This window comes from Phocoena sinus, chromosome 7 (genome assembly GCF_008692025.1).
Source record: "Phocoena sinus isolate mPhoSin1 chromosome 7, mPhoSin1.pri, whole genome shotgun sequence".
Taxonomy (NCBI): Eukaryota; Metazoa; Chordata; class Mammalia; order Artiodactyla; family Phocoenidae; genus Phocoena; species Phocoena sinus.
The window spans coordinates 39,516,321-39,533,755 of NC_045769.1; the positions used below are offsets into that span (position 1 = coordinate 39,516,321).

Genomic DNA, 17,435 nt, shown 5'->3' on the forward strand with positions numbered 1-17,435 from the left:
CAAATTTTAAAAGAGAAAAATAAAAATTACCCTTAGTTTGTTGTGTCTTATTAGTATATAGGTTTAGAGATGTCAACTCAATTAAAATTTCCTGATTCAATATTCAGTGGCTGAGTTGAATAATAATCCTTTCCTGTCATTGGCATATAATAGTCTAAAATGCTTTTATTGGCTGATTTAAACTCGGTTTTATGTTCATATTTGGCCATATCTTACATGTTCTCAGCATTCATTTTCTCAGTTTCATGTGTGTTAAGGGAGATGATATTTTTAAGAGATTTTAAAAAATCCATTGACCAAAGCAAACAAACAATTTTCATTTGAATATTAAGGTTTGTACTTGGATAAAATCTTCCGGCAGTAGTTAAGCCCTAGAGTGATTTTCATTACAGACATTTATGCTTCTGGTGGTGATCCTTGTTGAAATCAAGGGTGACCCAGTGCTGGTGGCTCCCAACCCCTCTGAGCTGGTGACCTGATTCCCACCCTTTGTGAACACCTTACTCATAGCCCACCCATGAATCTGAAATCCTTTATGGAGCAAGATGAGAGCAGAAGAATGGAAAGGCAGGCAGGGAAGGATGGAAAAGCATTGACTTATTAATTGTCTTAGCTTGTTTTCCTGTGAAAGAAGAGCCTGTAAAAAGGGCTTCTGTGCAGGTAGTTTTTTTGAAAGTAGGAGTAAAGGGCTGGGAAGAGTAAAACTATTCAATAAAAGCCAGTACAAGCATGGGCTGTCAAGTTGGCCTGAATGTGAGAGGAAGACATAGATTCAATTGTCATTGTTTAAAAATATGTACATTCTACTTTAAAACCCACCCATCTGGGTTTCTTGAAGAGACATAGGTTCTAGCAACAGTGGGTCTGTGTTCTGTTATCGCAGTAACCGGCTCGAGCTAATTAGTTGTTGCCTTTTTAGGAGACGTAGGTTTTCTCCTGTTGGCCACAGTCCCCACCACCCCCTAACATTTCCCAGCACTGAAGCTGAGTGCCAGTTAGCTATCATCACTACCTTTCCTCCCTCTTTCATGATACCTGCCAGAACTGTGTAGATATAAGAATTTATAACCCCTGCCTTAAACGATGGAATGAATTTGTGAGTTGCCAGGGTAATCTAGAGCTTCTGAAGCCATGAGAACAGGAAGATCCTTTGGAGCTGGAATGTAGAGGAACTCATTAGCATTGGAGTCCAGCACGGTGTGGCTCTAATTAAGATGGAAGGCTTAAAAAAATCACTTGCCAATGTCTGTGGGTGAGTAAACTCTGTGGAATGAACACCTCAATTAGGTAACAGGTGCCCACATCAAACCAGCAGCAGAGCCTTTGGTAATGTGTCCCAGATGTCACACACCGTGCCATTCACAGGCTTCAGTGAGATTTGCTATTGGGTATTTGTGCCTTCTTTACAGATGTCCTAATTTGTTTGAGAAAACGTCTGTGTTTATACATTCTCATGCATTTCATGAAAAAAGTTTTTTTTTTCCCCTGACCTTGTTCTGTTAATGCTATCTAAATTTCATATTTCAGGTGAGTTCAAAGCCCCAGTGGCAGCAGGCGGCTCCGTCATTCCATTTGAGTGTAAAGCAGGATGAAGGTATTCCAGAGCAGTTTAGTGTTAAAAATCAACAATCATATGGTAAGAACTCTAATATTCTATCTTAGACTTCAAGGACATTTTCTAGAGAAAAAAATCACACAATATTTAGTTAATTAGAGCAATGAAATTGTAAACTGAAATATTCATGTAAAGTAGAAAAATTTATCCCAAGTGTGTTCCCTAAGAAAATAATTGAATCCGGTTCTTAGTTATTTCAGGCTGTTGTAAATGCTATAAAAGCTGATATTTTAGGAATTGGGATGTTTATAATAAAACTTTGATTTATTGTATTCAGAATTTGCCTCTGTATCAAAGACTAAAGTTTTTTCTAAGGGGGATTTTAATAAGTTGTAAACATTGCTTCTAAATTATTTATATTAATATTTTTGACTTATCAGATTGATTGTATTGAATATTAACATTTTTTTATCATGGTTCTTTAAATTTTCTGCAATAGTTTTATATTATGTTTTTATAATAATTTTAATCTTCATTTTAAGAAGGTTCTATGCAAATATAATTGAAAATCTGAGTTTATTAACATTAATCAAAAATATAAATTAATGAAATATTCTTGAAATAAAGGTTTCTCATGATGACATAAAATGAGAGTTAGTTTAACTTCCTCGTAGTGAAAGAAAATATGGTTACTTAAGAACTTAAAGAATGTAGTTTTTTTCTTAAAACATGCTTCAGCATTTTATTCTAACCACTTAAATATTTTAGCTTACTTTTTAGATGACTAATTTATGCCTTTTTTTAAAAAATTCAAGTTGAATACATGGAACGCTTTGGAAAAAAGGGCAAGTTACTCGACCAGATTGACGATAGTCATGCTGGACCATCTACTTCCAAATCAAAGAGCAAATCTCCACATAAGGAACGAGAAGACTTTAGAAGCACTCTTGTTAATGTCATTATGTAAGTTCTATAAGCTAACCAGTGTTATCCTCTTTAGAGCCCCTGGGAACTTTTTAATCTAAAATTATAAGAATTCTGTGCCTCTCTAAGGATGCCTGAAAGCCTTGTTGGAATGAGGTCAGGGTATAAATAACGAAAGACTGAGCTTAACTCTAAAGTGTCTCACTTTTAAATATCATCAGCTGAAAAGGTATGTTGATGAAAATGATCAATAAAAAAAATCTATAATAGGGGTAGGAGAGAGTTTTATTCAAGCCAAACTGAGGACTATAATCTAGGAGATACAGGTTCAATAAGCACTTGACTTGTGTTCCTCCAGACTACAAAATGGGGGGAGGCTTATAAAGACAAAAACTACAAGGTTACAGTTAGTTTCATGAGTTGTTTATCAAGAATTATAATTGGATCTGGCAAGAAGGAAGGATGCTTGTTAAGTAAGGATTGGTTGGGGTCCAAAATGGTTGCATAGTTACAAGGGGTTGTAGCTGGCAGCTGCTAGCGGATACTGTTTTGAGCATGGCTGGTGGTATCCTTGAATTTGATAACAGTTCAGAAAATTTAAGTTCTCAGTGATGCAGGAACATGTCTGAAACCACATCCACAATGGCCACCTGGCTCCATTTTAAATGCCTGAAACAGTCACTCCATTTAGATTTTTAAATGCAATCTTTTCTTTAATGGTTGAAACAGATGTACAAGGCACGTTTGACGGGCCGTAAGACAGGCTGTTTGAGTTAGCATGAAGTTCAAGCCAAACCATGTATAAGCCAGAAAGACTTCCCCGTACCTCAACATATGAACATTTCTTCCATCAGGTGTCAATATTAATACTTGGTGTTGGTTGAGAGAGCTGAATGTCTGGGAATTCTGGTTGTAGGCATGCTGCCTGGTAGAAGATTTGGGGCAGCTATTTTTTTCCCCATCTTGTCTGTTCAGGTGATGTGGTGACTTCCCTGGCATTGTGGATCTCCTTGTGTATAAAAGGAAGGAACTGGGCTGAAATGATGAGCAGTGTGATCAGGGCAGGGCTTGCCCAGTCTGAAGTACAGATCTGTTTACGGAGGGCAATGCAGGTGCAAGTCACCAGTTCCTCTTTGCCTGTTTTTTTCACAGCTTGACGCTAGTTGTTCAGTAGCCCCTTTCTTTCATCCTGACTCTCAACGCACACACACTGCCATTGGTGAACAGAATTTAGTGACACATTACAGTAAGTCACTCACCCACAGAGCTCCATTTTACTGTCCCCATGTGACACCTTACTGGCTGGATAGGCATCTTGAGGGGAGGGCAGTGGTGACTGTGTGCTGACAAAGGGATGGCAGATATGTGGGCTCCTGGGCAGTTAGATCGTGGGCGTGTGCCTCTGCGAGAGTGGTTTGGAGTTTGCTTTTGCCAGGCACCACTAGACATTACCAACTTGGCCCACTTTCTTCAATTAAGCCCTCTCAGAACACACGAACTTGGAGTAAAATCAACACTCCAAGCCGTGGGTGGGTAGGCCTCTGGTTACAAACTCATAGAAGCAATTTTTTCTCCTCCCAATGTCCTGGTCAAGACAAATGATCTTCTTGACACAACTTTCCTGTGCCTGTCATTTTTGGTCCTCCTCTGGTTGAGGATAGAGCCCGTCTTGGGTTTCAGCTTCATACAGAGGTCTGGGTTTGAATTCTCCATTTAACTCCAGCCTACAGAATCATCTCCTGACCCCCATGGGCATTAAAGTCCAAGGCTTCTCCCCACAAGGGCAGCCGTAGCCTCGGGGGTTGGCTGTTACTCTGCCTTGTCATTCCATCTTTTCCCTCCTGAGTATTTCCTTTGTTTCTTGTGAGCTCAGCTATGCATTCAAAGGAGCTTTGTGGCATATTATCCAGTATTTATAGAATGGTACTGGGAGGTTTTTCAGATTATCTTTGCTGCTGTGTTATAAGAAACAGAAGTCTCTTTTTAATCATTATGTCATTTTTAGTTATACCTTTAACAAACACTATATGGATGGTCTTATTAAAATTCAATCTTTGAGTTTCTGGACTTTAGTAGCATGTTTAATCCCATTTGTAGTTATTGGTATTACATATTTCTTATTTTGTATTTTCTGTTTACTGTATGTTACCTTTGCTTATTTAATCTTTTTTATTATTTCTATTGAATTGAATTTTCTGTCCCTTTATTCCTATTGGCTTAAAAGTTATCAAATATATTTTTATTCTTTTAGTGGTTACCCTAGCATTTAAAACCACATATAATAACTTATATTTTTAAAAGTTTAAAATTCATTTGATCCATCTTCCCTCTGAATAATATGAAAGGACCTTCGAGTGCTTTAACTTAGCTCTGAACCTTCCTTTGCATTTTTCATGTGATTGTTTATTTCTACCAATATTTCTATAATATTTTAGTTTTACCAAGTCCTTAAACTCCCCATACTCTTTTTCTAAAGCTCCTACTTACTTAGATTTACTAACATGTTTTCTAATTTTTTAGAAAGTTGCCTTTGCATTCCACTCCTCACTTCCGGGTTCATTTTATTTTTTTGCTGAAGTCCTTCCCTTAGTAGTTCTTTCAATGAGGATCTGTGGAGAGTAAACTCGAGACTTTTATTTTTTGTAAAGGTCGCTACTATTTTGCCCTTACTCTTGAATTAATGACTAAGCTCACTACAGAGTTAAAGGATAATAGTAATTTTTTCCCTACAAATATGGAAAACATTGAAAACTGTTAACAATTTTCCCCAAATAAAAATAGAATATATTTAAAGTGTACAATGTGATGATTTATTATACTTACACATTGTGAAAGGATTTCCAGCAATCAAGTTAACACATCCATCACCTGACATATTTACCTTTTTTTTGTGTGTGTGAGAACCCTTAAGTTCTACTCTCTTAGCAAATGTCAATTACACGATACAGTATTATCTATAGCCACATGATGGCATATATTATTGTTGATGAGAAGCCTTTGTTGCTTTATTTGTTACTTCTTTGTTTGCAATCTGTTTGTACTGTCAGTTTGTCTTTTCAAAGCCTTCTATATAGTCTGTAAAAAACAGGTTTAGCGAGATATAATTTACATACCATTACATTCATCCACATTAAAAATGTACAATTGAATGAATTTTAGTAAATTTCTGTAGTTGCGCAACCTTCACCAAAATCCAGTTTTAGAATACTTCTGTCATTTACAAGTTCCCTTTTGCCCATCTCAGTTAATCCTTTCTACCACTGGTTGCCCCAGGCAATCATCAATCTGCTTTCTGTTTCTATAGCTTTATCTTTTCTACAATTTCACATAAATGGAATCATACAGTATGTATGTTTTTGAAATCCATCTTATTTACTGTTTCTTATTTGGGGCTGTTATGAATGATGCTGCTATGAGCTTTGCATGCTGGTCTTTTTGTGGACATCTGTTTTCACTTCTCCTGCGTAGATACCTATTTATAGAAATTCTGGGTAGTGTAGTAGGTGTATGTTTAAATTTTTAAGACATTCCTAAGCTGTTTTCCAAATCATCATACTATTTTACATTCCCACAGGAATGTATAAAGAAGTTTCTAGTTTCTCTACATTCTTGCCCACACTTTGTCTTTTGTTGTGTTTTGTCATTCTAACCATTCTAGTAAGTGTGTTGTCGTATCTTATCATGGCTTTAGGTTGTATGTCTCTAATGACTAATAACGATGGACATCTTTTTTGTAGTTGTTTGGCATTCACATAATTTCTTTGGCGAACTGTCAACTTAAACCTATTGCCCATTTAAAAAAATTGGGTTGTTTGTCTTATTATTGCCTTGTAAGAGTTTTTTATATAGTGTCTATGCAAGTCCTTTATCAGATATATCTTTTGCAAGTATTTTCTCCCGGTCTGTGGCTTATCTTTCCATTTCCTTCCTGGCATTTTTTGAAAAGCAAACGTTTTAAATTTTGATGAAGCTCAACTTATCAATTTTTTTCTTTTATTGTTCATGCTTTTGGAGTCATATCCAAGAAACTTTTCCTATCACAAGATCATAAATATTTTCTCTTATGTTTTCTTAGAAGTTTTAGCTTAGCTCTAGTTTTAGTTTTAGCTCTTACATTTATGTGCATGCTTTATTTCAATGAGGTATCTGTGTTATGAGGTAAGGGTTAAGGTTCATTTTTTTGCATATAGATATCCAAATGTTTCAGCCGCATTTGGTGAAAAGACAATTTTCATTGAATTACCTGGGCATCTTTGTCCAAAATCATTTGACCATATATAGGGTTCTATTTCTCTTGCATTTACCTATGTGTCTGTATTTACACCACTTGTCATGTAGCTTTATATTAAGTTTTGAAATCAGGTAGTTTAATTCCACAAAATTTATTCTTTTTCAAAATTGTTTTGGCTATTCTAGGTCTTTTGCATTTTCATATACTACACTTTAAGATCAGCTTGTCAGTTTCTGCAAAAAAAAAAAAAGAAAGAAAAAGCTTACTGAGATATAGTAGACAGTGCATTGAAACTATAAATCAATTTTGAGAGAATTGCCATTTTAATAATATTGAACCTTCCAGTCCATGAACATGTTATTTCTCTCCATTAAATTAGATTTTCTTTAATTGCTCTCATTAGTGTCTTGTATTTTTAATGTACAAGTCTTAGACTTTAAAAATATTGTTCTTGTGTATTTTTCTTTTTGATGTGAATGAAATTATGTAATTTCATTTTCTGATTATTCTTTCTCCGTATATAGAAAAATCTATTGAGTTTTTGCTTGTTAATTTTATATCATAAGACCTTACTAAACGTGCTTACTAGTTCTGGAGCTTTTTAAAAGATTCCTTAGAATTTCCTACATATCAGTCATGTTGTCTGCAAATAATAGATTTATGTCTTCATTTTCAATTTAGATGCTTTTCATTTCTCTCTCTTTCCATTTTACACTTGTTGGGTCCTTCAGTACATTGTTTTTCTTTTTCTTTTACTTTTTTTTTTTTTGCGGTACACATGCCTCTCACTGTTGTGGCCTCTCCCGTTGCGGAGCACAGGCTTTGGACGCGCAGGCTCAGCGGCCATGGCTCACGGGCCCAGCCGCTCCACGGCATGTGGGTCTTCCTGGACTGGGGCACGAACCCGCGTCCCCTGCGTCAGCAGGCGGACTCTCAACCACTGCGCCACCAGGGAAGCTCCAGTATGTTGTTGAATAGAACTGGTGATAGTGAAATTCCCAGTCTTATTGGGAAAGCGTTCAGTATTTCACATTTATGTATGATGTTAGTTGTAGGTTTTTAAGATACTCTTTATTAGATTAATGAATTTCCCTTCTTTTCCTAGTTTGTTGAGAGGTATCGTCATGAGTGGGTGCTGGATTTCTGTCAGATGCTTTTTCAATGTCCATTGAGATGATCATTTGATTTTTGTCCTTTTTAAATATGGCATATTACATTAAATGATCTTCATATGTTAAACCTTGCATTCCTCTCACTTAATCATTATGTATATGTAATATACATAATGGATTTGTTAAAATTTTAAGGATTTTCAAATCTACATTAAAGAATGATATGGGACTGTACTTTTCTTGTGATGTCTTTGTCTGGCTTTGGTATCGGGGTACTACTGGCCTCATAAAATGAGTTAAGTGTTTCCACCTCCTCTATTTTCCAAATGAATTTGTGTAGAATTGGTGTTGTTTCTTCCTTACTTGTTTGATAGAATTTATTAGTGAGGCCATCTGGACCTGAACTTTTCTTTGTGGAAAGATTATTACTTACTAATTCAATTAGTTTACTTGATATAGATCTCTTCATATTTTCTATTTCTTCTTGAGGCATGTTTGATACTTTTTTACCTTTTAGGAATATATTCTTTTCATTTAAGTTGTCTAATTTTTAAAAGAATTATTTATTTATTTGTTTGTTTATGGCTGTGTTGGGTCTTCGTTGCTGTGCACGGGCTTTCTCTAGTTGCGGCACGTGGGGGCTACTCTTTGTTGCGGTGGCTCCTCTTGTTGCAGAGCATGGGCTTTAGGTGTGCAGGCTTCAGTAGTTGTAGCACGTGGGCTCAGTAGTTGTGGCTTGCAGGCTCTGGAGTGCAGGCTCAGTAGTTGTGGCGCACGGGCTTAGTTGTTCTGCGGCATGCGGGATCTTCCCGGACCAGGGCTCTAACCCGTGTTTCCTGCATTGGCAGGTAGATTCTTAACCACTGTACCACCAGGGAAGTCCCCTGAGTTGTCTAATTTGCTGGCATAAAGTTGCTCAGATAATTTCCTTGCTGTCAGCCTTCTTATACATTTCCTCCCTTGGTACCTGTTGATTGCAACACGAGAGCCTTTTCTAGGGGTCTCCTAGGCAGATTGGTTTCCTTCCTGCATGAGTTACGGTCTGTGGTGTTCTCAGTTGTTTCATCTGTTCTTTATCTTCTTTTCATGTTCCAAAAATTTGTTGAAGTATCTACTCAGCTGATGACCCTCTAGTTGCTTTACAATCCTGGGTTCAAATTATTACCATTTTCATAGGAAAACTTGAAAAAAAGAATGTTTATGTCACCATCTTGAACCAAAAATCTCTATTGATAAAGAGAAAAAATATCAATATAGTTCTTTCAGTTTTGAGAAATAAAGTACATCATATTTTCTCTTTAACAGGCAAAGTGTCTCCAGTATTGATTGATTTATTTCTGAATGGAATGTTGCTTTGATGGAAAGAGCATGACAGTTTAGAAGCACATATGGATGGGCAAATCCTTGGTTTTGTATTTAATTAACAGTGTGATGAAGGGGAAGTTATTTAATCTCTCTGACATTGTTTCTTCATCTGTGCAGTGGGGATAATTATGTCATTGTCTCCTGTAACAGTAGGTGTGGGGATTAGAGAAAGCTTCTATTATTGTTCCTAGCAGCAGGATCTTTGCCTGCGGCCACCGAAGGATAGAATTATAGAGTTTTAGAGCTGAAAGGATCTTCATTCTGACTGCAAGAACTTCTGCAGCCTCTCCTATAGCCCCTAACCTCCTCCCTCTTCACCTCTCCTGACCTTGCTGCATCCTTCTAGGTCCACATCACTCACACAGAGGATGAAGTTTGAGCGTCAGGATTCAGCAAAGTAGATAGGATAAGCATTTCTTCCATTAAAAAACAAAAAAAAAACAACAATCCATTTATTAAGGTCATATACTTTCTAGTGGCAGAATCTGAACCCAGATGTCCTGATTCCTGAAGTACCTTACTGTCATTAGTATCTTATTACTATACAAACACCAAAATAACGAGATGATTACTTTTGCAGTTAAAATAACCCTTCTCTTTCCAGCCACAGAATACCCTGAAGATCTGAGACATCCCTGAGACATTCCTGAGACATTGCCTTGCCTCTCTTCTCTGGTCCATTTAGTTGAAAAAAATAAGTCTAAAGTTCACAAGATAGTGGATTCCAAGATTTGCAAAAAACTAAGTCAGAAGATCCATTCTGGGTACCTACTTTGGTATGATATCTCAGACAGATATTCAATAAACCTACAGTCTCCACTCACTGGACAATTAGTGGGGAGAAGTATTTTACTACACAGCATCACTAACCTGTATTCATCCTGATGAAGTTGGGACCTGGAGCATGATACATTCAATGATAGAGAGGTTAAAGGTATCACAGAAAAACTTATTTTCCTGAAGATGTGAACTTTTCACACATTGGAGCCCCAGAGGAAGTTACAAAATGTAGCTCATGTCTGATACAGGTTTTGAATTGAATTATACCTAGAAACGTTATAGTATTATATGAACAGTTAGCCAATAATGAAAACATAGGAGCATGTGAGCTTCTATGTCATTTGTTGCTAACTTCTAATATGTGTTCCTAGAAATCTGAGAAATGGTCTCTTGAAGAATGTATCTGTGTCTTTGGCAAAACTACATTTAGAGTCTTTCCCATCGGTGCTCTTCTAAACGTCATATTTATAAATAACCATACATGTTTTAGGAATAATGCAAGAACCTTCCTATAAAAGTTCAGAGAAGAGAGATGATTTTGGAGCAATGAGCAAGAATGAATAAAGCCTATCAAAAAGGATGTGGCCTCTGAATTAGATCTTTCAAATCACTTTCAATAAAACTCTCTCTCTGAATAAAGAGAAGGTATTCTGGGAGGAATACGGTACCAAATAGATATGTTTACTATTTTTAAAATGTTCCACAATGCCTTTTTTTCTTGTTTTATAAAAGACAGTCTGACAGATAAATCTATTGATTTATGTCCTAACTGCAATTTACATACATTTGAATAGTGTGTTTATCATTTTCTTAGGCAACAAGATGCTGTCTTAGACTCAGCTACTCTGGATGAAAGCACATTGCCAAAACTAACCACTTCTGCAGTAGAGAGAGACATCTTGGTAACAAGCTATTTCTTTTGTCAGTATAATTGAAAGTAAAGGAAGCACTTGAAGGTGCTCTTGTGCCTTTGAGTTTATTCTGTGCTCCTTCCTGTGCAAATACATGGATGTAGGAGTAAAGATGAAGTTCCATAAAATTGCTCTATTGGATTAATGGAGGAAATTATTCTTCCCCTCGTTTCCTAAGGCCACAGTCAGAGAATCTCAAGTCTCCCTGCTCCCTATGTTTAAAGCTAGCCTCAGTCATGTATAGCTTTTACATGTCTTTATTCTATGAGAAATTATTTTAATTACCTAATGTACATGTCACAGAGCATATTAACTTACTTTAGAAAAAAGTAATTCTTCAATGATTTCAAATATTGAATTTTTTAAAAGCAAATATCAATGACTTTAACATTGCTAATTTGAAAGTATTTTTTGATGTTTAAATTTTTTTCTGATAAGTGACATGTAAAAACTTGGGAAAGTATATTGACATTAAATGTCCATTGTTAGAGAAATACTGTCATGTCTTAAAATGAATTTTTTGTGTACACATTTAACAACATCTGTAAAATTATGGCATGAAATATTAACAGGCCAATTGGAAATTTTGTAAATCCTATTGGATAATATTTCTGAGATTAATGAATAGGGATACTGATTCACTTACAGCTTTTAAGATCTACTTCTGATTATCAATAACACAAGGACAAAAACGAACATACTAAATTTTCACACATTTATAGAACACTAAATTCTACCTCCACATATGAGTTCTGTTTAGTACAACATATATTTAGTAATGTAACTTCAAGTTTTAGGGTGTAGTTATGAATTAAGGTAAGAGTTTTAATTTTCATGAAATAAGTTTTTTTTTTAACTTAGGAGAGCTCAAATAATGCCAATATGAATTGCAAAAAATAATTTTTTATGATTTGTAAATACTCTCTTCTACTAAAACTTTAATTTTGCTCAGTGGTTTTAGTTTTGATAAATACTTCTTTTATTATAGTATTAAACCCATCTCCATTTCTCATTATCTTTTCTGTAGAGATATTACTATTATATCCACCATGGAATTGATATGGACCACGTAGCCCCAATGGAAGATTCTTGGCTGGAGCATGTATTGAAATTAGTCCCCCAACATCTGAAAGTCCTCACTAACAGCATACTTGCATTATCTGATGAAATGAGAGAAGATTATCTTCTTAGTGTAAAAAAATCCATAGGTAAATCAGTATTTCTCTTTCTAATTTGAATGCGTCTTATTAAAGATAAATTTTTAAAAATTTAAAGTTAACACCTATATTTGAAACTATTTATATTTATTAGGCTGTTTCTTGTATTGTGGTTACATTGCTTAAGATCTCAGGCAAATTTCATTAATAAAATATAGCAAAAATTTTTAAAAACCGTCTTTCTATTTGTAGGGCTATATCCCCTAAACAAAGGACATAACGGAAACAAATTTTAAAATGTTAATTAATTAATATTAATATTACTGATATCATAAACTAGAGTGTGATTAATTACAAAACTACTGCTATGGACCAGAGGTTGGCAAACTACAGCTCATAGGCCCAATCTGGCCCACTGCCTGTTTTTGTGAATAAAGTTTTATTAAACACAGACACACACATTCATTTGCATATTATCTATAGCTGCTTTTGCACCATAAGAGATTGTTGAGTAGTTGTGATAGAGACCTTGTTGCTCACAGAGTTGAAAATACTTGCAGTCTGGCCCTTTACGTGAAAGTTTGCTGACTCATGGTATAGACCAATAGGCTCTAAGACTGACATTATCAGAGCCATTTAAAAAGTACTCATTTCCAGACCCATCTGAATTAAAATCTCTGGAGGCAGTCTTTCAAATCTGTGCTTTAAAAAAAGGTTCTTCGATTGGTTGTGATAGTAAGCCTGATATAATTGATGCTATGTCAAAGTTGGAGAAATCATACTGCTTTGAAATGGTTGCGGGACCCTTCAGGGAGGAGGGCATTCACTGCATTGAAGACTCCTATTGAGTGTTTTGATCATGTAAAGAGCCATATCCTTGCCCCCAAAGAGTTCATAGTGTAATGAGGGCCATGGACAAATCACTAAATTATAAAGCAAATAGCAAGTACAGTGAGGAGAGAAATCGAGAACATGGTCTAAGGGAGAAGAGGTCATGCCTGACTTGTTAGGAAGGACTCTGGCACCTGAACTGAGTTATGAAGGATGAACATATACAGACTAGGGAACACGCATGGCCTAGGAAATGGTGGGAATGATGGCAGACAAGAGCGAAAGGCTCTTCTGACCTTGCAAGCGGCTCTGATGGCCAAAGAAGAGGGTGCGTTTTGGGAAGGGGATAGAATACTAAGGGCCTTACATGCTTTCTTTTAAGCATTTGAAGGTAAAGGAGAGTCACTGAAGGATTTTAGGCAGAGGGATAAAAACATATTTGCATTTTAGAAAGAGCATCTTCAAAGAAAAGCAAGAAAGTTAGAATTAACTGAATTAAAGACTGCAGAGGCAGAAGTAGCTCACTTTACTGATTTCATAACAAGGTAGTTCTATGCTCTTAAGCAATTTAAAAGAGAACAGCAAAGCAATATGTATCTTTCCTCAGTGAAGGGAAACTACTGCTACTCTGTATTGTTGACCTTCAATTCAACAAGAACAATTTTGGTGGAAGAGCTAAAAAGGAAAATGTATCAATAATATTAAGAGCAATGATTTTCGAATGAAAGAACAGGAACATTGTTAAGAAAGGGTATATATATTCTCAAAGACACAGACATCATAGATTTTCTCATAAAAATTTAAAAATTGTGTTTATAAATGCACAAATCTCTCATTATTTTAAAAAAACTTAATGTAAACAATTTTAAAGGAATTAGTTTTGCAATTGCTTGGGAAATACTGTAATTACTATAAGGTTGTTGATCAGAACTTTTCAATTTTCTTTTAGTTGATTTTGTTTTAAAAGATCCTAGAGAAAAGGAAGATGACAGAAAGGTAGAAGAACTTCCACCCCATCGTGCTGAGTAAGCAATCAGGTTCCACTAAGAATATTGATTTTTTGCAGTCATTTCTCTGTATGTGGATATATTTATACACTGGTTATATTTTCTCATATGTATGTTTATAATTTGTGTACTGCATATATACAACTGATCATACTATCTTTGTTTATGTATTTAAGCCCTAACATGTTATGTTTACAAATTGATGGATGGATGGGTAGGCAAACACACACTGACAGATGGATGCCTATGTGGTTAAAACATAAGTGCTCTGGCGAAAGACCTTGATACAGATCTTTTATCTCCACAGCTCCAAGCACAGGCTTTAGATGTGTTAGGGACATGAAAGCTTGAAGGCAATTTGAATGCCCCAAAACACAGTGGGAATGTTGCAGAAGATATGCAAACACAGAATATATTACATGGATTAAAATATAGAACACATATGGGAAAATCCACTTGCTATATATTTTCCCTAAAATAACATTTAGGAATACATCACTTAAATAGTTTGAAGAATAGAACTTATGTGATTAAGTAACCACTTCAGTTTTACTTTCTTTCTTTTGTATCATTTAAAAGTGCCCCAAATTGTTTCTCTTAACAACTAAAAAAAAAAAAAAAGGCGATGTATCTTCTATGGAGAACAGCTTTTCTCCCAGGGATAGACAAAAACTATCCTTTGTAATTGTAAAGGTGATATGACCACAAATGAAAAACTGAATTAACTTTACTATATATTAAAACAAGACTAAGTGTTTAAAATCAATGAGAATAAAAAAAATTTACTGGCATAAAATGTAAATGTTTAAATATACTCTGAAAGATGAAAATGGCCCATCTTTAGTATATAAAAGATGATTAGTCAAGTCGGAGGAGTTACAGAATAAATATCTTTAAATAGAATGTTACTGTTTATGATTTTGTAAGTGACCTTTACACAGTCAGAGGTGAAGTTCAAGAAGATTTCCAGGCTGGAGTATATTCTTAAAATGTTTTAAAAACAATAGGGGCATAAAATGTTTAAATGTTTCCTTAAAAATTTTTTTTAAGATATATATAAAACGTAGCTGGCTACTCTTCCTGCTTGATCACTATTAGTTATTTGTGGACTCCATCACATCAAGCATTTAGAGAAAAACAATTGCCTTATGTGATAAAAATTCAAATCTAATTTTATCTGCGTTAGTTAAAAATTATACTAAACCACAAAGAGTATGATTTTTATATACTGTAAAACATAATTACATGTTTTGTTATTACCATAAGGGATAAATCCTATTTTTAATTCAAAATAACTCAAAAAATTATTACTCAAATAAAATTATTACTCAGAAAGTACTTTGACTTTTATAAGACTTTCTGATTTTTAAAGCAGATGACTATTTTCTCTTTGCTTTCAGAATGGAAATTCTTCCAAAACCTTGGAGGAAATCTTTTTTAGCTGCAAGCAGTTATATTAGGGATCACTTGAACGCAATGAACCCTACAATGTTGGCGGTGCTAGATTTGTGGCACAGTACTTTTAAGTAAGTATTTCTGGTCTTACTGAGGTTTTTTTGTTGTTGTTGTTTGTTTTGTTTAAGAGAGATGAAAGTTATTACATCTTAATTATTTCTTTTACTATTTTAACTATAAATTTTAAAAATAATTACAAATCTAACCTAAGTAAGCATGGTTTTAAACAACATAAAAGTGTATAGGGTAAAAGTGAGCGTCGCCATTATGTCTTACCGAGTTCTCCCTTCCCCACCCCTGCCAGGTTACCATATATACTTTAAGGGGTAATCACAGTTAAGGGGCTGAATCGCCATGCCTCGTTTTAAGTCCCACAGAACATTCGCTGCTACAGTCATCTATACTGTTTAGAAACCGAGGTAATACTGCCCATGTGATTAGCATGAGGTGAAGTTTCTGGGTGACTCTTGGGGATCATGCATCTCCTTGTGGGCGTCGTCATGGTGCGAAAGGTGCAGAGCTGGATGTGAAGACTGGTGGGCGCTATGGAGTTACAGACCTTGGCCCTAGGGCTGAGGACAGTTTACCTCGCAGTTGAGAAGTTCCAGCTTCATATTCCCTCCCTTGTGCCGCCCCTTCCAAGGCACTGAGGGGGCATCCTAGCAATAGGCACACGTGGACATAACCTATTTCTAAAATATGCAGAAGTAATACAGATTTATATCATTTTTCTTAAAGAAGCCCTCTCAAAACCTGAATGGGTCCCTGTCTCGTGATAGAGGACATGGCAGCCTGGCCTCCAAGGTGGTCCCATGAGCCTTTTCTCACCCTTCCAGCCAAAGCCCCAGTTTACATGCAGTCTGTTTTCCAGGGTCTCCTGGTTCTTAATTGCAGGTATTGTCATGAGGACACAATAATGAGCACATTTTCTCGCTTCCTGCAGACCAGCAAAGGGAAAGCTAAGAGCTTTGGGTGCTTCAGAAGCACAGCTGTTGTCTCTGCTCTGGAAAGCACCCCTGCACATACACTAGGGGGGCCTCACCGACCAACTTCTCTGAGCTCCTTCTGAAGTTGGGATCCTTAGTGCTCAGGAGCACCTATAACCCTAACCCTGCTCCCAGTCCTGCTTGAGGAAGCCAAGCCAGCCAGAATCGCCCCAGCTCTGCCACCCTCCCATCAGACGCTCTCCAGTTCCCACCTGTGAGATGAGTGTGGGTTTGTGGTGTCTAAGGCCCCTCCCCTCCCTCACTCCATCCCTCTCTCCCTTCCTTCCTTTTTTAAACAAATTTTAATGTAATTTTTTTACACAGATACATATGTAATTAATATGATTACACAAGTGTGATCATATACACTTTTTTTTTTTTTTTTTTTTTGCGGTACGCGGGCCTCTCACCGTTGTGTCCTCTCCCGTTGCGGAGCACAGGCTCCGGACGCACAGGCTCAGCGGCCATGGCTCACGGGCCCAGCCGCTCCGCGGCATGTGGGATCCTCCCGGACCGGGGCATGAACCCGCATCCCCTGCATCGGCAGGCGGACTCTCAACCACTGCGCCACCAGGGAAGCCCCATATACACTTTTTAAGTGCAGCCCTTTTTTCTTTACTTTGCCTGACTCCCGCCAGCCTGGCCTTTCTTTTCCTCGAACATGCCCTTCTTTCTACCAACCCAGCCAAAGACATGATAACCATTAGTGGGGCATCTTCCCATACTTTTCTTTGTGCTCACGTAGCCAAATATATATGTATATCCACATACGTGGATATACATACACAGCATAAAACTGGCTTTCGTCAATGAGACTGTTGACTCCTAGAAAGCACATCCTTTCAAGTTTCCACTGTATAATGTGGATTTCTTTGTCTTCCTGAATTTGTCTTATAGGAAGAGGCCATCTCCCTGCCCCATGCTTTTCTCATTTTGTTTCTTTTGAGTATTGAGACTCAAATATCTCTCCCTGACAAGGCCCATGATCTAATTTTGTCTGCAGTGATGAGATCCTACTATACAGTATATCACTTTCACAAAGGATGTTTACATGCAGTAGTACATTTCATTTTCAAAACACCACCACAGTGTTTATTCTTTTAATATCCATTCATACATGG

At 36.4% G+C, this 17,435-nt stretch overlaps 1 protein-coding gene across 1 annotated transcript in view; it reads left to right on the forward strand.

Annotated features, from left to right (window-relative positions):
- Positions 1-17,435, forward strand: part of DNAH7 (dynein axonemal heavy chain 7) — a 306,947-nt gene that overhangs the window by 71,581 nt on the left and 217,931 nt on the right. Inside the window, 6 exon segments of the mRNA XM_032637818.1 lie at positions 1,528-1,636; positions 2,371-2,518; positions 10,782-10,869; positions 11,906-12,086; positions 13,816-13,891; positions 15,274-15,399. Coding sequence (XP_032493709.1) covers positions 1,528-1,636; positions 2,371-2,518; positions 10,782-10,869; positions 11,906-12,086; positions 13,816-13,891; positions 15,274-15,399 — 728 coding nt within the window.